At 39.6% G+C, this 22,834-nt stretch overlaps 1 protein-coding gene across 3 annotated transcripts in view; it reads right to left on the bottom strand.

Moving 5' to 3' along the window:
• LOC140486344 (suppressor of tumorigenicity 14 protein homolog) overlaps positions 1-22,834 on the bottom strand; it is a 136,193-nt gene that overhangs the window by 96,673 nt on the left and 16,686 nt on the right. For all 3 annotated transcript variants that reach the window (XM_072585346.1, XM_072585348.1, XM_072585347.1), the window contains exons 3-6: positions 10,497-10,624; positions 8,084-8,151; positions 5,759-5,955; positions 3,393-3,431 (exon numbers count right to left, since the gene is read on the bottom strand). In XM_072585346.1, coding sequence (XP_072441447.1) covers positions 3,393-3,431; positions 5,759-5,955; positions 8,084-8,151; positions 10,497-10,624 — 432 coding nt within the window. The remainder of the gene's footprint in view (positions 1-3,392; positions 3,432-5,758; positions 5,956-8,083; positions 8,152-10,496; positions 10,625-22,834) is intronic.

Below are 22,834 nucleotides of genomic sequence, written 5' to 3'. Positions count from 1 at the left end.
AGCCTTACAGATTTATGCTTATCATGTAGCACATACTACAATAGGAGCTCTCATTGCAATGGCATTTTCAAAGGTGTGCCCAGTAAAAAGCCTTCCAATGAAGTCTAACTTCATAATTCATCTTGATTTTAGACACAGGCATACACTTTTTGTCACTTATTCACTCACTCCGCAACATTGGAAATATTGGTTAGCTCATAAGATAAGAATTAGGAACAGCAGTATCCATTTGACTCAGTAAGATCATGATTCACCTGATTTGGGACTTAACTCCACCTCCCTGCCTACGCCAGAGCCCTGTTCTCTCCTATCAATCAAAAACCTGACTGAGAGTGGAGTATATTTAATGACACGGTCTCCACTGTGAGCTAGTGGAAAGCATTCCAAACAGTAATGACCAATCTTCAGAGCAGAAAGTCTGCCTCATCTTCATCTTAAAGAGAAAAACCCCTATGTTTAAACTGTAGTTCTAGTCCCTCCCATGAGGTGAAACAACATCTCAGTACTTTCAAACTCCTTCAGAATCATGACACAAAGAACAATGAACAAAGAAAATTACAGCACAGGAACAGGCCCTTTGGCCCTCCAAGCCTGCACCAATCCAGATCCTTTAACTAAATCTATTGTCTATTTTCTAAGGATCTGTATTCCTCTGCTCCCTGTCCATTCATGTATCTGTCTAGATACATCTTAAATGATGCTATCGTGCCTGCCTCTACTACGTCGCTGGCAACGCGTTCCAGGCACCCACCACCTGCTGCGTAAGGAAGTTTCTATGCACATTTCCCTTAAAATTTTCCTCTCTCACCTTGAACTTGTGACCTCTAGTAATTGAGTCCCCCTCTCTAAGGCTTCTTGCTATCCACCCTGTCTATACCTCTCATGATTTTGTAGACCTCAATTTAGTCCCCCCTCAACCTCCATCTTTCTAATAAAAATAATCCTAATCTGCTCAATCTCATTTCATGGCTAGCGCCCTCCATACCAGGCGACATCCTGGTGAACCTCCTCTGCACCCTCTCCAAAGCATCCACATGCTTTTGGTAATGTGACGACCAGAACTGTACGTAGTACTCCAAGTATGGCTGAACCAAAGTCCTATACAACTGGAACATGACCTGCCAACTTTTGTACTCAGTACCCTGTCTGATGAAGGAAAGCATGTTGTATTCCTTCTTGACCACTCTATCAACCTGTGTTGCCACCTTCAGGGTACAATGGACCTGAAAACCCTGATCTCTCTGTACATTAATTTTTCCCAGACTTTTCTATTTACCATATAGTTTGCTCTATACAAAAATATACACCCAACCTATTCAACCTTTCCTCAAAAGACAATGCCTTCACCTCAGCATTCAACCTAATGAACTTTCACAGAACTGCTTCCACTAAAAGTAGAACCTTCCTTAATTAAGGAGACCAAAACTGTACACAGTACTCTAGAGGCAGGCTCTCTAACTCCCTTTACAGTTGTAGCAAAATTTTATATTTCATCCCCTTGCAATAAAGGTCAATGTTGCACTTGCTTTCTGAATATCAGTTGTATCCGCATGCTGACTTTTTGTGATTCATCTACAAGTACATCAAGGTCTCTCAGTACTGTAGCATACTGCACTCTCTCACTATTTAAATAACACTCAGCTTTTCTATTCCTTCTCCCGACATGGAAAGCCTCACCTTTTTCCATTTTATAGTCCAACTGTAAAATGTTTGGACACTCACTTAACCTTGCTATATCAATTTGTATCCTCCTCACAACTAACACTCTTACTAGGCAAAGGACACAGCATCTTTAAGCTTTTATGTATCTTTGAAGTGCTAGCTGGTAGAATTCATTGTGATCAGTGCCTACAGGAAAGATTTCGAGATGCCAGTGTTAGACTGGGGTTAATAAAGTCAAAAATCACACAACACCAGGTTATAGTCCAACAGGCTTAATTGAAAGCACTAGCTTTCGGAGCGGTGCTCCTTCATCAGGTGGTCAGGACACCCAGCTGATGAAGGAGCACTGCTCTGAAAGCTAGTGCTTCCAATTAAACATGTTAGACTACAACCTGGTGTTGTGTGATTTTTAACTTAGAAAGAAAGAAGGTGGGTAGCTGCCCCAAAGAAGAGTACCAGTCACAATGATTTTCTATTCATCAATTTCACTCATACTTGAGTACAATACAGTAACATAGCATCATATAATGTTATAGAACAAAAGGAGACCATTCAGCTTATCATATCCATGTTGACTCTCTGGAAAAGTAACTCAGCTAGTCCCATTCTCTGGCCCAATCCTCATCACCATGCAAATGCATTCTCTTCAAATGATTATCCAGTTTCCTCAGTCTGCTTACTGCTGACAGGCAGTCCTCATGCCCATAATAACAAACAACCAAACATTGGGGCTTACATCAGAAAATGCACACGCAGTGTGGCTGGAATCAATTTTGGAATCAATTTATGTCCACGGCACTGAAAATACTGGCACCATGCAATGGCTTTTCATTGATTATGTTGTTTCAATGTTTAAATAATTTGACTGGCATCCATGATTGTTGCAAATTGTGCATTATATGTTGTGATGCAAAGAGATAATTTTTTTAGTGCCTTGTTAATAATATCTGAAATTTCATGAAAGCCTGTTAGAGCACTTTTTTCATAATAATTCTCTTCTAATGAACTATGCTTTCTCAAATTTGTAGAGCTATGATGATTATCTGTTCTTCCCAATATTGGATAATGTAATAATTGAATTTAAGAAAAGTATGTAGCATTGGTATTCTTTTAACATGTTTTAATAATAGATTTAATAATTATTACAATTTAAACAGTATCTAATAGTGGAATATATTATGAGTATTATTATACTGGCGCCAAAGATATATTGTGAATTAATATCACCAAGTACAGCCCTGCACAGAACTGAACAGCATTCATAATGTTCTACTTGCTGAATAGATCCTTTTACACATTATGAAGCACCAAATCTTAAGTGGATCAGCTACAAGGAGACTGATTAAAGGACTGTAAAAAGTATTATACTAAGACACTGATACTAAAGTGTCTTCTATCAAACAAGTCAACGTATTGCTTGCAAAATAGAGATAATTTCTTATAAATAGCTATTTTGTTGTGTGAGAGATTGAGCAGGGATTTTTTTTTCATCAGATAATATTCGGAATTTATTTCAAACAAATTATTTTCATGTTGTATTTCTTGAAATAGCAAAATATTAAACTGCATTCCATTCATACTTGTCAATTTGAAACTTTCGAGTTGCATTCACTGTTGTGTAAACAGATTCTAAAACCAACATCGTGCCAGTTCAGTATTGTCTACTGACACAAGCCTCAGCAGCAGAACGAAAAGTTGCTTACAACTTAATTATTTAAAAAATGTTTTACCTTCTTCCGAGAAGAGAGAATGCTCCTCACTTTCTGTTTCTATAACAGGGTAATAGAAGGAAAAGCATTAGCAACAAATTTCAAAATATTCCAATGTACTCAAAATGAATGAACACTTATAAACATAGTTATTATGAGCAAGGTTATGAGGTTTATAGCATTGCATATTGTATCAAACACAACCATTAAAATAGCCAGGAACATGCAGCTGTGAAAACATTGAAAACATGTAGATCTCTGAAAAACCGTAACTCTCAGGCTCTCTTTTATAAAAAAATTAAAAGTAAGCTTCAGACTGGATAGCTAATAAACTAATCACTTCATTGTTAAATACTGTCATTGTTATACTGTCATTAACTAGGGAAAAAAAATTACTTTAAAGTGATACATTCTAAAGCAAGCTCACAACACAACTCAAGTTTTAACAGGGAGAAGGAAGGGCCGATCAGGGATTGCGTAGGGAACTTTGCTTCAGTTTTCTCTAAGGAAAGGGACCTTGTTGTGAATGAGAACTTTGAAGAGCTGAGATACAGGTTTGACCAGATCAAGATTGATGAAGTTGATGTGCTGGACATTTTGGAAAACATTAAGATTGATAAGTCCCCAGGGCCATACCAGATTTTTCCTAGGCTGCTCCAGGAAGCGGGAAAGGAGGTTGCTAAGCTGCTGGCGAAGACTTTGCTTCTTCACTCTCCACGGACTCGTACCAGAGGATTGGAGGGAAGCGAATGTTGTTCCTCTTTTCAAGAATGGTAATAGGGAAATCCCTGGCAATTACAGACCAGTCAGTCTTACGTATGTGGTCAGCAAAGTTTTGCAAAGAATTCTGAGGGACAGGATCTATAACTATTTGGCAAAGCAGAGCATGAAAAAAGGCAGTCAGCATGGCTTTGTGAGGGGCAGGTCATGCCTCACAAATCTTATTGAGTTCTTTGAGGAGGTGACAAGACAGGTCGGCGAAGGTCGAGCAGTGGATGTGGTGTATATGGACTTCAGCAAGGTATTTGATAAGGTTCCCCATGGTAGGCTCATTCATAAATTCAGGAAGTATGGGATACTGGGAGATTTGGCTATCTGGATTCAGAATTGGTTTACTGACAGAAGACAGAGAGTGGTTGTAGATGGAAAGTATTCTGCCTGGAGGTCAGTGTTGAGTGGGGTCCCACAGGGCTCTGTTCTTGGGCATCTACTTTTTGTAGTTTTTATAAATGACTTGGACGAGGAGGTTGAGGGGTGGGTTAGTAGATTTGCGGATGACACAAAGATTGGAAGTGCCGTCGATAGTATCAAGAACTACTGCAGGCTGCAGCGTGACATAGACAGGATGCAGAGCTGGGCTGAAAAATGGCAGATAGAGTTCAACCTGGATAAATGCGAATGATGCATTTTGGAAGGTCGAACTCGAATGCTGACATAGGATTAAAGACAGGATTCTTGGCAGTGTGGAGGAACAGAGGGATCTGGGTGTACAAGTACATAGATCCCTCAAAGTTGCCACCCAAGTGGATAGGGTTGGTAAGAAACATATGGGGGTGTTTTGGCTTTCATTGACAGGGGGATCGAGTTTAAGAGCCCCGAGGTTTTGCTGCAGCTCTACAAGTCCCTGGTGAGACCACACTTGGAATATTGTGTCCAGTTCTGGTCGCCCTACTGTAGGAAAGAAACAGAGGCTTTGGAGAGGGTACAAAGAAGGTTTACCAGGATGCTGCCTGGACTGGAGGGCTTGGCTTATGAAGAAAGGTTGAAAAAGCTCGGACCTTTCTCTCTGGAGTGAAGGAGGAAGAGAGGAGACCTGATCGGGGTATACAAGATAATGAGAGGAATAGATAAAGTCAATAGCCAGAGACTTTTCCACAGGGCAGGATTGACGGGTACGAGGGGTTATAGTTTTAAGATATTGGGGAAAGGTATAGAGGAGACGTCAGAGGTAGGTTCTTTATTTATGCAGAGAGTTGTGAAAGGATGGAATGCGTTGTCAGTGGTGGTGGTGGAAGCAGAGTCATTAGGGACATTTAAGTGACTGCTAGACATGAATGGATAGCAGTGAGTTGAGGGGTGTGTAGGTTAAGTTATTATATTTTACATTAGGATTGAACCTCGGCACAACATCCTGGGCCAAAGGGCCTGTTCTGTGCTGTACTTTTCTATGTTCTATGTTCTATCTCCATTCTCAGACAAGAGAGATTGGAAGAAAAACCTAACACAGTTAGTATATGACACTGACTTGTGTTTTTTTAAATTTTGTGCTGATTTCAAACAGAGATATATGGATCTGATTACATACCGCAAACAAATACATTGACAACCAATAACTGACATCTCAACTCTACTTATGAGAACTATTATTGACAAGAAAACGATCATACCATAAATGTTAATAGAATTAATGTCTACATGAAACTTTTCCAAAAACTCCATTGTAGTGCTTGATTCAGTTGTTTTCCTCATGTAGTTATTCAATACCTTAACCACATCAACTGCATGTAGGACTTTATTGTCCTCCAGAAGTCTATTTCTCCCCACAGAGAATGTAATCATGAAGTAAGCTAAAACACTTCCTTTGCTGTGAAAGAACATAAATATTAAATTCCATTAGAAACCCAACTGCAAGAAACCAAAACATTTGCATTGATAATCTATTGTGTCTCATGAAGTTTTCAGCCAATGTGAGGGTGGTTTACTAGTGGAAAACATTAAGCTTGAGTAATAATGGTATTGTTAAAGCATTTTTCAAGAAAACGCATGTATTTGATACTTCTAAACAATTGTTTTGAAAGATTCCTTAAAGATGTGCAGAATTTTAAAGCATAAAAATGTTAATGACTAAATAATACTTAAAAATTGCAGTAAATACTTGTTAGAATAAAAATTCTCAGATTTTTCTGTACAGGACATATCAGAATAGCTGTTTGCCCAACTGTCCTTAATTAACTGTAAATAAATATTTTTGCAGAATGAAGGTAAAATGTCAACTGTGGTTTTAGTCAAACCCCATAAATTGCAGCTTGTCCAAAGCTCCATTCCCCACAGCCTGTGATGCACCAAATCTTTCTTACTCATCAAGCCATTTGGCACTGACCTAAGTTAGCTCCTGGCTCTATGTCCTTCATCTAACTCTTTCCATGGCCTTCCCAACTGGAAAATTTTGACATCACTTTGTTTTCCCTCAATTGTGACATTCTGAAGTATTCACGCAATGATAGTTTAACATCCAAGAGAGATTTATTTAAATCAATCGCCCTAAAATGAAATGAAGAAGGGACTTGAGCCTGGACATGAGGAAAGCATTGTACATGTACCTTGTCAGAGATGGTGGATGGGAAGGAAGGGTCCTAGACATGGTGGGGGAAGAGGTGGTGACTCAATCCTTGGTTCAAAAAGGCAGCTTGTCACCACCTTCTCAAACATTTGCACCGATAATTTATTAATTTCTCAAAAGGTTTTCAGTCAGTGTGAGGGTGGTTAAGTTGTGGAAAACATTGAGTAACAATGGCATTGTTAAAGCACTTTTTAAGACAACTCATGTATTTGATACTGTTAAACAATTGTTTTGAAAGATTCCTTCTCAAGGGTGACTAGAGACAGGCAATAAGTGCTAGCCAGCCAGTGAAGTCCATTTTCAACAAAATGAAAAATCAGCTCTCTCCCACAATCTGCCCATTTGACAAAACATCTCGACTTCCCTCCAGGGTTGGTCACTCAAGCAGTGTCGACACAGACACACAGAGAATGATCAAAAGGGTAGTTTGCCAAATAAAATGGAAAAGTGAGGAATGGTTTTGGGAGAAAGTTTTTGTTTATATCATAGCCTTTCAGAAGTTGCATTTGATGCTCATGCCTGCAAGTTTAACAAGTTGTGATCACTTCTGGATGCAATTGGGATTTTATTTGAGAGCCTCATCTTCAATGAAGATTCTTTCCAAATTAAACCATTTGATTTCAAATCATGCAATGCTGATTGAATGTCAACATTTTCCAGTGGAGTAGTCCTTGCCTGTTTCTGTACCATTCTATAGTCACTCTTTCAAATTCTCCATTCCCTTTACCTTCATCTCTATTTGCATCATCAGTTCTCTTTCTCCCATGTTTTAATTGTCTAAATGGCCTCCTTTTGTGCCAAATCATTCCATGGTTTGGTGTTCAGTCAAATATGATGGAAATTTGTGAGAGTGAGTCTAAATTCCCAATGCCTTTTCAACTTCCCTCTCAGTAAAAACCATTGTTTTGGTCACTACTTATCATCTGTTTCTTTGGCACATGATCCATTTTCTTTAAACATTTATGATGTGCTTTGAGTGTTTTCCGCAAAAATTGTATTATACAAATGCAGCTTTTGTAATTGTTGAGGTTATTTTACGGCTATTAAGGTTTATCTTAGAAATACTGTAAAATTTGTTTCTCCTTTCAGAATTTAAACTATATTTTATTGCAAAGGAGTATTTTGTCAGAATAATTATAAATTGTGAAATCAGCAATTAGTTGCAAAGCCCAGGATTTTAACTACATATTTGCACATATTATTACATGGTGATCCTAGCTCTAATGCTTCAGTGAAGAGCAATATAATGACTGGATCATTCATGATCTCTGAATGGATGACAGAAACGAGTTAACATTTGAAAAATCTTAAAAGAGGATTTTGACTTGAATGGAAAACAACTATATGAAAACATTAAAGAATGAATTCCTACCTAAAGGCGATGACATTGACACTGACAAAGCGTTGTGCCAACTGTGATCTTCTAAATATTTCAGCCAACTGCCAAACACATAAAATAAACCAAAGCAATAAATTGAATTTTACTACTCAGTTATTTCTAAGTAGCTATCATTACATCTCTGCAGTACTGTGTACAAGTTTAGCCCCCCTGTGAGGAAAGATGTTCTAACTATGGAGGGACTGCAACAAAGCTTTATCAGACTGGTTTCTGCAATGGCAGGACTCAATATATTCACTGGAGTTTAGAAGAATGAGGGAAGATGTCATATAATGTTCTAACAGGTCTAGACCACAGGAAAGATGTCCGCAAAATCTGAGAATGCAGAGCTAGAGAAGACCCAGTCTGAAGAATGGGAGGAGAAAGTGAGGACTGCAGATGCTGGAGATCAGAGCTGAAAATGTGTTGCTGGAAAAGCGCAGCAGGACAGGCAGCATCCAAGGAGCAGGAGAATCGATGTTTCGGGCATAAGCCATTCTTCAGGAATCATTCCTGAAGAAGGGCTTATGCCCGAAACATCGATTCTCCTGTTCCTTGGATGCTGCCTGACCTGCTGCGCTTTTCCAGCAACACATTTTCAGCCCAGTCTGAAGAATGCAAGGAAGGCCATATCGGACTGAAATCAGGAAAACTGTCTTCATCTAGAGTTTGGTGAGCCTGTGGAATTCTCTGCCACAGAAAACTGCTAAGATCAAATAATTGAATGTTTTCAAGAAGAAGATAGACATAGTTCTCAGTGCAAAAGGAATCAAAAGACGTGAGAAGAAAAGGGGAAAAGGGCACTGACTTGGATGTTCAATCATGACTGTATTGAATGGCAGAGCAGGGTCAAAGGAAAGGACAAATGTCCTACTCTGTGCTTATTTTCTATGCTTTGATGTTTCTATTTAGTCTACCTATGATTAGTGATGCAATTTCCCCTCCGTGGAGGTGCAAGAAAGGGGGCAGGAGAAGGAATAATGAGATGGGTTGGCCCCAAAGACTTCTTGCCATCTCATTAATTATGTTCTGTGCAAAAAAATTCACCATTAATTAAGGCTCTTAAGTGGTAAAGCAATAGCCACTTAAGGATCCATTTGTCATGACCTCTATCACTTGACTACCTGAATGGGTAACCAGGTCAACTTGCCTGCTATACATTGTGAGGAGCACAACCAATTGCTCCAATCTGGGGAGAACTGCAGGCATAGATTGTAGGTAAAGGAGATGTGCCTGTCAAAACCACCCATAAGCTCAAACTGCTCTACCTCTTCCCACAAAAGAGTATAAAATATAAACTGTAGTTATCTTCTTGGCACTGGATCTGCCTGAATCCAGGCCTGAGATTCACAAAGAAACTCGCTTATACTCAGCTTGAACTGACTGGCAGTCAAGATGGTGAGTTTTCTTAAAAGCGCAGGCAATAAACATGCTTGGCCCCTTTTTTAAAAAAGGGAAAATCCTGCCCTACTCCTGCTAAGAAGAATTCTTTTACTAACATATTTAATAAGAATGTGTTATTTTTTTCTACATCATGAAATATTTTCATGAACAGGAGTGGAATAAATGTGATTAAAATGGAACAGAATATATTTTGAATGTTATGGTTTAGTTTGTACTAAGATCAGCCGACAAGACTATAAGATCTTAGAGCTGCATGTGCAAATCATGTTGAGGATAAATTGAGTTTTCACAATCATAAACATTGGTTTTAAAATTCTTTGCACTTGAAACTGACTTTGCTCACAATAACAGCCACACAAACAAGTCAAAATAATTTTGACTGCTCAAGATGCTCTTCAAACTAAGCTTGTTTTTAAATGCAAAGGCATAAATATGCACATTTTAAATATCAAAAAATATTTAACTTATAATGAAACAAATTGATACACACCAATGAAACCAGTAACTTATTCAGTACTGTTACTGAAAGCAGTTTTCAGTGATTTAAATTCAGGCAACTTGCAAGTATTGGACTAGATTCTTAGTAAGATGCTCATTTCATGGGCAATGCCATTTTCAGTTCTATTAATAAAACTGCATCAGGTTGCTCCTCCCAAATATATCAATTAGTATTTTTGTTGATATAAGATTCTATGATTTTATACATGGAACAAAAACCAAATACATTCTGTTTTGCATTCCAATGGTGCTGTCTCATGGTGCTGACTTGGCATGTGCTACGATGGAAATAAGTTTGTGTGGTAGGATGAACTGTAACTTCACTCCCCAGAAAGTCACCACAACTTCAAATGTAATTTGCACCCAGACTGCCAATTATACCCAAGCAGAACATCTTCCTGTTATATATTCTAATAATTTTGCATGTTTCATTTTAAGCCAAGTAAGTTCTAGCTTTTGAATTGTCCCAATGAATGAAAAGCAATATATAAAGTATATTACTTACTGGTTCCTCGACCTGATTGGCTAAGTGGATGAACTCAGGGGATCTGCTGTCTGTTAATGCAGGACTGAAATTGGCATTTACAAGATGAACTGAACCACTGAAGTACACTCTACCATTTGGAATCTCATCTGTTGGAGTTGATAGAATATAGAAAGTTAACCAAAACTATTACAATATTCAGAGGCTGTATCTGAGTGAAAAACTTCACTCCTGATAGATTGGATGAGAAATACTATCACTATGACTCTACTACAAGGGATAAATTTATTTGTCAAATCCCCATGAATATGTAAGCAGAGTTTTAAAAGGTAAAACCAAAAGTGATAAGAATTTTTTTAAATATTCCAACAACAATCGAATTTCTATAACACCTTTAAATGAATTAAATATCATAAAGCACTTCACAGGAATGTTATTGAATAAAAATGGCACTAAATCCAATAATATATAAGGATCGATCATCAAAACCTAATCAAAATAGTAGGTTTTAAGGAGCTCGTAAAATTAGGATGAGAACAAGAGTGATCTTTCATTTATTAATAAAATGCAGTGTCACTGGCTGGGCCAGCATTTATTGCCCATTCAAAGCTGCCTTTGAAAGTATGGCGGTGACTTCTGCAGTCTTCTGCAGTCCATTTTGTGTAGGTAGACCCATGATGCTTTTAAGGAGGGAGCTCTAGACATTAGGATCTTGGTACCTGCAGACTTAATTTCTGATGGTTGAGCACGTAAAACCAGAGATGCTCGAGAAGATGGAATTGGAGGACAGGTATTGTGCAGACCTCTAAAGACGAGAACATTACAGCTTTAGGCAGGGGAAGGTCATGAAGTGAGATGAGAAATTTAATACAGAAGCATTGCCAGATTGGGAGCTAATGTAGGTCAGTAAGTATAAGGATGATGGGTGAACAAGACCTAGTGCATGTTAGCACATGGTCAGTTTTGGATGATCTCAAGTTTGTGGAGGGTAGAACATGGAAGGCTCGCCTGCAGTGCACTGGAGTAATCAAACCTGGATGGGGATTTTAACATCAGATGAACTGAGGCAGAGTGAGTTGGTTGATGGAGATTGGTAGCTTTAATGATAGAGTAGTTAATGTGGTAACTCAAATATGATATCAAAATTTTGAATCAAAAGGTGACACGAAAACATATGGATGATAATGGAATAATGTAGGTTAGATGGGCTTCAGATTGGTTTCGGCGCAACATCGAGTACCGAAGGTCCTGTACTGTGCTGTAATGTTCTTTGTTCTGTATCATGTGGTTAATGTACATACAGTTAATATTATTATAAATGAAGAGTAACCCGAATAAAAATATCTTGAAGGAATTCTGTATCCATCTTACCAGCTCACCGCAGATCCCACATGACTTCACCTTTTGGATCAGCCTGCCATGATAGACCTTGTCAAAGGCCTTGCTAAAGTCTGTAGAGGCAACATCTACCTCCCTGACTTCATCAATCATCTTTGTCTCTTCTTCAAAAAGCTCAATCAAGTTTGTGAGACATGACCTCCTCCACACAAAGCCATGTTGCCTATCACTAATAAGTCCATATATTTTCCAAATATGAATAAATCATGGGCATAAGAATCTTCTCCAATAATTTCCCTACCACTGAATTGAGGCTCATTGGCCTGTAATTTCTTGGACTATCCCTGTTGCCCTTCTTAAACAAAGGAGCAATATTGGTTATTCTCCAGTTCTGGTGACTAAAGACAATACAAAGATTTCATATAAGGTTCTAGTAATTCTTTCCTCACCTCCCTCAGCATTCTGGGATAGATCCTATCTGGTCCTGAGGACTTGTCTGCCTTAGTGCTTTTCAAAACAGCTAACACCTCCTCCTTTTTTATATTGTCATGCCCCAGAATATTAACATACACCTCCAAAACTCACTATGCCTTTCTCCTTTGTGAATACCAATGCAAAGTATCTGTAAGGATCTCACCCACATCTTCCTGCTCCATACAAACATTTCCTCCTTTGTCCTTGAATGGACCAACCCTTTCGCTAGCTACTCTCTTGCTCCTTATATATTTCTAAAAAGCCTTGGTATTTTCTTTAATCCTGTTGCCAAGATAATTTCATGGTTCCTTTCAGCCCTACTAACCCCTTGTTTAAATTCTTCCCTGATTTTATATTCCCGGGGACTTGTCTGTCTTCAGTTTCCTAAAAGTTATTCATGCTTTCTTGTTTTTTCCTAACTATGCTTACAATTTATTTTGTCATCCAAGGTTCCCAAACCTTGCCATCCTTATCTTTCACTTTCATAGGAACATGATGGTCTTGAACACCAATCAAACTGGCCTTTAAAAGGCTCCCACATAACAGATATGAGCTTTCCCTCAAACAGCCACCCCCAATCCACATTCCCCAGTTCCTGTCCAATTTGGTACTTTCATCCAAGGACTATTCTTATTCTCATCCATAAGTAGCTTAAAACTTATGGAATTATGGTCACTGTTCTCAAAGTGCTCCCCACTGAAATTTTGATCACCTTGCAAGCTTATTCCCAAATACCAGGCCTAGTATGGCCCCTTCCTAGTTGGACTACTTACGTATTACTTCAAGAAACCCTCCTGGACGGGCCTAGCAAACTCTGCCCCATCCAAGGGAGTCTCAGTCAATATATGGGAAGTTAAAATTTCCCATCACAATGAACCTGCTGTTTTCAAATCTTTTGTGCAGTTAAATTGTTTGGAATTGCAGAAGGTTTATCAGTTTTCATTTGGCTTGTTATGTGACAAAATTCCGCAGTGTCTGCAACAAGTAGATTAATTTCCCTACATTATGGAAGCTCAGGTTTTTTGCAAGACTCCTTAAAACAATTATTCCATTATTTCTCATAAATTTAAAATAAAGGACTATAATCAATTTCTTCAACTGAGGAAATTTAACAGAAACACAAACTAAGGAAAAGAGGTTGAGTAGGACCTGGACTCATTAGAGATTAGAAGGATAAAAGGCAATCTTAATGAAACATACAAGGTTCTTAGGGGAGTTGACAATTTAGTTGCAGAGAGGTTGTTTCACCTTTTAGGACCAATGGGTATCATCTCAGAATAAGAGGTCACCCTTTTGAGGTACAGATGAAGAGGAATTCCTTCTCTCAGACGATAATGAACTGGTGGAATAATTTACCAAAGAGGGCTGGAGAGATCGAGTCCTTAGGTATATTCAAGGTTGAGTCAGATAGATTTTTAATCAGGGAGGGAATCAAGAGTTCTGAATCAAGGCAGGAAAGTGGAGATAAGCATTAAAGGAAGCTGGTGAAATTGAATACTCATAAGCAATAGAGCTGGATGAAATGGACCTAAGAACGGAAACTGAGCTAATAAGGAAACTTTGCATATCTTTGTAAATACAAGGATGCTTACAAGACTGGAAAATAAAAAAAATTAGGAAAATCCTTAAAAAGTACCATCCTTAGAAGGTTAGCTGCATAGTAAAGTTGAGGAATTTGTACAAAAAATGAAACAAATCATATATCAAAACAAAAGGCAACTGCTGGCTAAAAATTGGGACAATTTACAGAGGATGCAAAGGCATTATTAGAAGTGATTATGTAGTTGCTTTTATATGAATTATGGGAAATGGATTGTTCAATGACGATTGTACAATATTCACTCTCCTTAGATATTGAAACAGTCCATGTCTAAATACAGCAAGACCTGGACAATATATAAATTTGGGCTCATGTGACAAGTAATGATCATCTCCAAAATGAGAGAAGTTAACCATCATTCCTTGACAATCAATAGCATTTCCATGACTGAATCACCCACTTGTCTACATCCTGGGGATTTCCATTGACCAGAAACTGAACTGGTCTAGCCATATAAATATAAAGTGGTTACAATAGCAAGGCAGAGGGTAGGAATCCTGCAGCAAGTAACTCGTCTGCTGACTCCCCAAAACCTGAACACCATTTACAAGGCATAAGTCAGAAGTGTGATGGAATATTTCCCACTTCCTTGGATGAATTCAGCTCCAAAATACCAAAGAAGCTTTCTGCTATCCAGAACAAACCTGCCCAATCCACAAACATTCACTCTCTCAACTGCCAATGCCCAGTAGCAGCAGTGCATAGAATCAACAAGAAACACTGCAGAAACTCACCATGGCTCCTCAGACAGAACCTTCTAAACCCATGAGCATTTTAACTTCAAAGGACTAGGGCAGCAGTTGTATGGGAACACCACCACCTGAAAGATCAACTCCAAACCACTCACCATCCAGACATGGAAACATATTGCCTATTCTATCAAAGTTTCTGGGTTAAAATTCTGGATAGCTCTTCCTAACGACGTTGTGATTTTACGTACACCAAATGGACTGCAGTCATTAAAGATGGCAGCTGACAAACACCCTCTTAAGTGCAACTACAGATAGTCAACCAGTGCTGTCCCAGCCTGTGACACCCATATCCCATGAGTGAGCAAATAAAATGTGACTTTTAGAACTTATTTGAAAGGCAAGTCATAACGAACTTGAAGCTGAATTGAAATCTATTGAGATAATCTCGATTAACTGGACCAGTGGGCTGAGGAATGGCACATGGAGTTTAATTTAGATAATGTAAGGTGTTGCATTTTGGTGGGTCAAACCAGGCCAGAACTTACACAGTCAATGCTAGGGCCCAGGGGAGTGTTACAGATCAAAAATCTAGGGGTACAGGTTCATAGCTCCTTGAAAATGGAGTCACAGGTAGACTGGGTGATGAAGAAGGCCTTTAGCTTGCTTTCATCAATCACAGCACTGAGTACAGGTGTTGGGATGTCTTGTTGCTGCTGTACAAGACATCAGTGAAGCCACATTTGGACTACATGTGTTCAATTCTGATCGTGCTATTAGAGAAAGGATGTTATTAAATTAGTAAGAGTGCAGAAAAGACTTACTACAATGCTACCTGAACTGGAAGTTTTGAGTTATAAGGAGAGGCTGGATAGGCTGGGACGTTTTTCCCAGCCTATCCAGTGTAGGAGACTGAGGGGTGACCTCATAGAGGTCTATAAAATCATGACAAGGTAGATAGCCAACAGTTTTTCCCCATGGGTCGTGGAGTCTATAACTAGAGGGCATAGATTTAAGGTTTTAGGGGAGAGTTACAAAAGGGTCCACAGGTGATTTTTTTTTCACATAAAGGGTGGTGAGTGTCTGGAATGGGCTGCCAGAGGAAGAGGTGGAAACAAGTACAATTTTGTCATTTAACAAATATTTAGACACATAAATGGATAGGTCAGATATGGAGGGATGTGGACCAATTGTAGGCAAATGGGACTAGCATAACTCTGAAAACTGGACGACATGGGCAAGTTGGCCCAAAAAGCCTGTTTCCATGACATAGACCTCTATGACTCCTACACCATATATTGGAGTCTGTTTAAATGAATAGGCTATTTGGTACCAAGATGGAGTCAGTTATCTAGACAAATAATTCCCATTATTCTCATTTTGCCATATTGTATTACTCTACTGCTCTACTGACATATCCAGCTGTGTTTCTATTTTCTACACAAAGTGTTGCCACATCCTACACAGCTCCAAATCTGTTGCTGTACTCTGCCAGCTATTATTCCTTCAATCCTCCCAATTTATTGGTGCACCCTACCAAATTGATACTACAACTCAGCAACCTTCCTCCCCAATATATCTTCTGCAGCTGATCGGATCAAACATCATAACAAACTGAACAGCTATGAATAAAAGAAACCAGCATTCTTTCATTGTTACACTGAGAGAACTGTAACTTTATCTTAACTGTTCAGTTAGCTAGGATGTCTAACAGCTCAGGTTTCTATTAATTGTCTTGGCTATTCATTTTAAAGTGGTCACTTATACAAGTTTTACTTTCTTGTCTTTATTTCTCAAGTTTGTGCAAGCTAAGCTGGATTTTCTCTTTGGTAAAATGAAATTCTGATTTGAACAATGAACAACTGTGAAAGTTATCTGGATTCTTTTTACGAGAAAGCAGTCTGACCACTTAGGATAGTCTTTTGATTTGGTAAGTGGTCAGACTGTGTGATTGTCAATGAAGCAAGTAAAGAGACAATGGCAAGAATTCAGAAGCATCAGCCTCTGCAATTGTCTGACAACTTTGTGGTTTTCTCAGCTTGTTTGTTTGAGAATGGGGGCTGCAAGGTCAATGTACAAACTGGCCATGGCACTGTGGTACAGTAAGCCTTTCAAGGGGGTGGGAGTGGGGGGGCGCGGGGGGAGGGGGGGGGGGCAAAGAAGATCTATAGTAGTGTTAGGGAACATTATAGTGAGGGGAATTGACATAATTTTTTGCACCAAAGATCAGTGTTGCAGTGTTACCTGCCAAACAGAGGACATCTGTTTAATCCTCAGACAGCACCTTTCAAACTTGCACATACTTCCATCCAGAAGGACAAGGGCAACAGATATATGGGAACACCACCAGCTGCAGGTTCCCCTCCAAGCCACTCACCATCCTGACTTGGAAATATATCACCATTCGTACACTGTTGCTGGGTCAAAATCCTGGAATTCGCTCCCTAATGCACTGTGGGTCAACCCAGAACAAGTGGACTGCAGCAGTTCAAGAAGGCAGCTCACCACTACCTTCTCTAGGGCATCTAGGGTTGGGCAATAAATGCCAGCCAGCCAGCGTTGCCCAAGTCCTATGAATTAATAAAAAAATCTTCAGGGCTGGAAAGAAACTTGTCGTGGGAAGCGTTCGATTCAGTGGTTGTGATCCATGTAGATACCAATGACAAATGTAGAACTAGGAAAGAGGTTTTGCATAGAGTATTTGAGGATCTGGACACTAAATTTAAAAGCAGAACATCAATGATCTCAAGGTTTCTAATCTCTAGATCATTACCTGAGTCACAAGCAAATTAGCATCGGGTACAAAACATTAAGATGAATGGGTGGTTCAAAGACTGGTGTGCCAGGGAAAGAGGAAGCCTTCATTTTGTGGACAACTGGCACCTCTGGGGGAATCTGTAACATTGTATGGTCTACACTATAACTGAGCTGGGCAGCATTCTTGCAAACTACATAATTAGGGAAGTAGAGAGAGTTTTAAACTAAATAGTGGGGCAAGGTTTCAAATAAAGAATGATGTGGTATATCGAATAGAAGAGACTAGGTACGAGAGATAAATAATACAATGAGGGAAATGAGGGTTAGACAGTGACAGGAAGGGTCAGAGAGAAATGAAGCCTACAAATACCCCGATAATCAAGACCAGATGTTATAAAGATAAACAACAAAACTAAAGGCTCTGTATCTAAGTGTGCATGGCATTCATAACAAAGTAAAGAAATTGATTACACACATTGAAATAAATAAATAAAATCCATTAGCTATTACAAAGACGTGGCTTCAGCATCACACAGTTTGGCTTCTGAATTTTGAGGGATATATGACAATCAAGAAAATTAGGATGTTAGGTAAAGGTGGAGGGGTAGCACTGTTGATCAAGGCTGCCCTTTGTGCAATAGAGATGACCTTGCTTCATAAAAGCACAACATAGAACCTGTTTGAGTGGAGATGAAGAATATACTGAAGAAGATATACAGCCCCTTAAAAGTAACCATAATACACAACCAAGTGTACAAGAAGAAATACTGGGTGCTTGTGATAAATGGATGGTAATAATCATGGATAAGAGTTTAATCTACGTATAAATTGGAAAGACCAGACTCACAGTAGTAGCTCAGATGTGGACTTTAAGATAGTTTCTTAAAGCAACACATTTTGGAACCAAAGAGCAGGTTATATAAGACTTGGTATTGTGTAATGTGACATCATCAATGAATTGACTACAGCATTAAGACATCTTTAGGTAGTAACAATCACAATTAAACTGAATATTACATCCAGCTTGAAAGGGAGAAGATCGGATTGAACACTAAAATAAAACAAAGAACTATGGATGTTCAAGATATGAAATGATAATAGAAATTGCTGTGATACAGGTGCTGCTTTTTTTCCCACAGATGCTCCCAAATCTGTTGATTTCCTCCTGTAAGATTCTGTTTTTGTTTGGGTCTAACACTTGTGTTTTTAACCTGTAAGGGTAATTATGTGTAAATAAGACCACAAGATACAAGGGCAGAAGTAGGCCATTCGGCCCATCGTTTCTGCTCAGCCATTCCATAATGGCTAAAGTATTTCTCAACCACATTCTCCTCCCTGTCACCCTTGATCAAGAAGTGTAACTTAAATATACTCAATGACTTGGCCTCCTCAGCCCCCTGCAGCAATGAGTTCCACAGATTCACCACCTTCTGGCTAAAGAAATTCCTCCTTGCCTCAGTTCTAAAGAGTCGTCCCTTCACTCTGAGTTTGTCCCTCGGGTCCTAGTCTCTCTTACTAGTGGAAACATCTTCTCCATGTTCTTGGTATACAGGCCTCTCAATATTCTGTAAGTTTTAATGGGACTCCCCCCCTCATCCTTCTAAACTCCATCGAGTACAGATCCAAACTTCTTAACGGTTCCACATCTGATAAGTCCTTCATCCTGGAATCACCTGACAAAGAAGCGGCACTCCAAACGCTTATGATTTCAAATAAACCTGTTGGACTATGACCTGGCAGTGAATAACTTCTAACTTTGTCCACCCCAGCCCAACACCAGCATCTCCACATCATCTTTTCCAATCAGCAAGCTCACACTGAATCCCATGAGATTTAACTTTACTAATTAGTCTGCCATGTGGAAACTTGTATGCCTTGCGGAACGATGCAGGACATCTCTGACCAGCTTGAACGGATATTGGAGCAGGAGGGAGAAGATCCAGTTGTTGTGGTTCACGTTGGCACAAACAACATAGGCAAGGCTAGGGTGGAGGACCTGTTTAGGGAGTATCAAGCACTAGGAAGGAAATTGAAGAACAGGTCTTCGAGGGTCATAATCTCTGGATTACTGCCCGAGCCATGTGCTTATTAGCATAGGGATAAGAAAGTTAGGTATGTAAACATGTGGCTAAGGGATTGGTGTGGGAAAGAGGGATTCCATTTCATGGAACATTGACATCAGTTTTGGAACTGGGGCGATGTGTACCAATGGGACGGTCTCCATCTGAACCGATCTGGAACCAGTGTTCTGGCGAAAAGGATAAATGGGGTGGTCACTAGGACTTTAAACTTGTGAGTCGGGGGGAAGGGAAAGGGAAAGCAACAGGGAGTATGGAGTAAAGTAGAAAGATAAGCAGGTTAGCATGTGTGCAGGCTTTAAGTTCAAGGTAGGCTAGGAATGAAGCAAAAAGGTAGAATAATTTAGCACATATTACGAGAGATGTTGGAAGTCATGAGGATAAGAAAATTAGCTTTAAGGCGCTTTACCTTACTGCTCGTAGTATTTGTAACAAATTAACGGCACAAATCATCGGATATGATTATGATGTGGTAGGCATCACTGATATGTGGTTGCAGGGGGTTCAGGACTGGCAGATAAACATCCAAGGATTTACAATTTATCGAAAAGACAAGGGAGGTGGGCAGAGGGGGCAGGGTTGCCTTGTTAATTAAGAATGAAATTAAATCTATGGCACTGAATGACATAGGGTGTGATGATGTGGAGTCTGTGTGGGTGGAGTTAAGGAAACAAAGCCAAAAATCCATAATGGGAGTTATGTACAGACCTCCCAGCAGTAGTCAGGACCAGGGGCACAAGAAGTACCGGGAAATAAATAGGGTATGTCAGAAAGGCAAGGTCATGGTGATCATGGGGCACTTCAATATGCAAATGGACTGAGTAAATAATATTGCTGATGTATCCAAAGAAAGGGAATTCATGGAATGCTTACAGAATGGCTTTTTGGAACAGCTTGTGATGGAGCCCACAAGGGAGCAGGCTATTTTGGACTTAGTGCTATGTAATGAGCCAGACTTTATAAAAGATCTTAAAATAAGGGAACACTAAGGAGGCAGCAACCACAATATGATAGAGTTCACTCAGCAGTTTGAAAGAGAGAAGGCAAAATCGGATGTAATGGTGTTATAGTTAACTAAACGTAATTACAGGGGTGTGAGAGAGGAACTGATGAAAATTTACTGGAAGCAGAACCCAATGGCAGGAGTTTCTGGGTGCAATTGAGGACACTGTACAGAGGTTCATTCCAAAGGAAAGAAAGATTATTTGGGGGTGGGGGGGATTAGACAGCCATTGCTGACAAAGGAACAGAGGAAATGTATCAAAGAGAAAGAGAGAGCCTATAAAATGGCCAAGAGCACTGGGAAGTCAGAAGATTGGGAAGATTACAAAAGCAAACAGAGGATAACAAAGAGAGAAATAAGGAAGAAGATGATCAAATATGAAGTTAAGCTAGCCAATAATATTAGAAATAATAGTAAAGGTTTCTTTCAATACATAAGAAACAAACGAGAAGCAAAGGTAGGAAGTGGGCTGCTCCAAATTGATGCAGGAAGGCTAGTGCTGGGAGATAAGGAAATAGCTGAAGAACTTAATAAGTACTTTGTGTCAGTCTTCACAGTGGAAGACATGAGTATTATCCCAACTATTAAGGACAGTCAGGGGGCAGAGGGAGTATGGTAGCCATTACAAAAGAGAAAGTGCTAGAAAAGCTAAAATGTCTAAAAATTGATAAATCTCCTGGCCCCCGATGGGCTACATCCTAGAATTCTGAGGGAGGTGGCTGAGGAAATAGCGGAGGATTTGGTTGTGATCTTTCAAAAGTCACTGGGGTCAGGGAAAGTCCCGGATGATTGGAAGATCGCTGTTGTAACCCCCTTGTTCAAGAAAGGATCAAGACAAAAGATGGAAAATTATAGGCCGATTAGCCTAACCTCGGTTGTAGGTAAAATGCTAGAATCCATCGTTAAGGATGAGATTTCTAAATTCTTGGAAATGCAAGGTCAGATTAGAACAAGTCAGCATGGATTTAGTAAAGGGAGGTCGTGCCTGACAAACCTGTTAGAATTCTTTGAAGAGGTAGCAAATAGGCTAGACCAGGGAAACCCAGTGGATGGTATCCAGCTAGACTTCCAAAGGCCTTTGATAAGGTGCCTCACAGGAGGCTGCTGAGTAAAATGAGAGCCCATGGTGTTCGTGATGAGCTACTGGCATGGATTGAGACTTAGCTGTCTGACAGAAGGCAGAGAGTTGGGATAAAAGGTTCTTTTTCTGAATGGCAGCTGGTGACAAGTAGTGTTCTGCAGGGTTCAGTGTTGGGGCCACAGCTGTTCACTGGATGAAGGGACTGGGGGCATTCTGGTGAAGTTTGCCAATAATACGAAGTTAGGCAGACAGGCAGGGAGTACTGGGGAGGTGGGGAGGCTGCAGAAAGGTTTAAACAGTTTAGGAGAGTGGTATACGAAATGGCTGATGAAATTCAGCGTGAGCAAATGTAAGGTCTTGCACTTTGGAAAAAAGAATACAGGCATGGACTATTTTCTAAATGGTGAGAAAATTCATAAAGCCAAAGTATAAAGGGATCTGGGAGTGCTAGTCCAGGATTCTGTAAAGGTTGACTTGCATGTTGAGTCCATAGTTAAGAAAGCAAATGTAATGTTGTCATTTATCTCAAGATGGTCGGAATATAAAAGCAGCGATGTGCTTCTGAGACTTTATAAAGCTCTAGTTAAGCCCCGTTTAGAATATTGTGTCCAATTTTGGGCCCCACACCTCAGGAAGCACATACTGGCACTGGAGCGTGTCCAGCGAAGATTCACACAGATGATCCCTGAAATGGTAGGCCTAACATACAATGAACAGCTGAGGATTCTGGGATCGTATTAATTCGAATGTATAAGGTTGAGAGGAGATCTTACAGAAACTTACAAGATGATGCATGGCTTAGAAAGGATGGATGTTGGGAATTTGATTCCGTTAGGAGGGGAGACTAGGACCCGTGGGCACAGTGTTAGAATTAGAGGGGGTCAATTTAAAACGGAAATAAGGAGACATTTCTTCAGCCAGAGAGTCGTGGTCCTGTGGAATTCATTGCCAGGGAGCTCAGTGGATGCCGAGATGTTAAATGTCTTCAAGGTAGAGATTGATAAATTCTTGATCTCGCAAGGAATTAAGGGATATGGGGTAAGTGCAGGTAAGTGGCGTTGAAATGCCCATCAGCCATGATTAAATGATAGAGTTGACACTTTGGGCCAAATGGCCTTCCTTCCACTCCTATGTCTTATGGTCTTATGGTTTTAAAAGCTTCACTGAAGTCCATGTAAACAATGTCTACTCTCTGCCCTCAATCCTTTTGGTTACGTCCTCAAGAAACTCGATCAAGTTTGTGAGATACGATTTCCTTCACACAAAACCATGTGTTTCTAATCAGTCTTTTCCTCTCCCAACCCATGTAAATCTAGTCTTTCAGAATCACATCCAACAA

The sequence above is a fragment of the Chiloscyllium punctatum genome, chromosome 15 (assembly GCF_047496795.1).
Source record: "Chiloscyllium punctatum isolate Juve2018m chromosome 15, sChiPun1.3, whole genome shotgun sequence".
In the NCBI taxonomy this organism is placed as follows: domain Eukaryota; kingdom Metazoa; phylum Chordata; class Chondrichthyes; order Orectolobiformes; family Hemiscylliidae; genus Chiloscyllium; species Chiloscyllium punctatum.
Note: the sequence above shows the minus strand (reverse complement) of the source record. Positions and strands in the feature narration are given on the sequence as shown.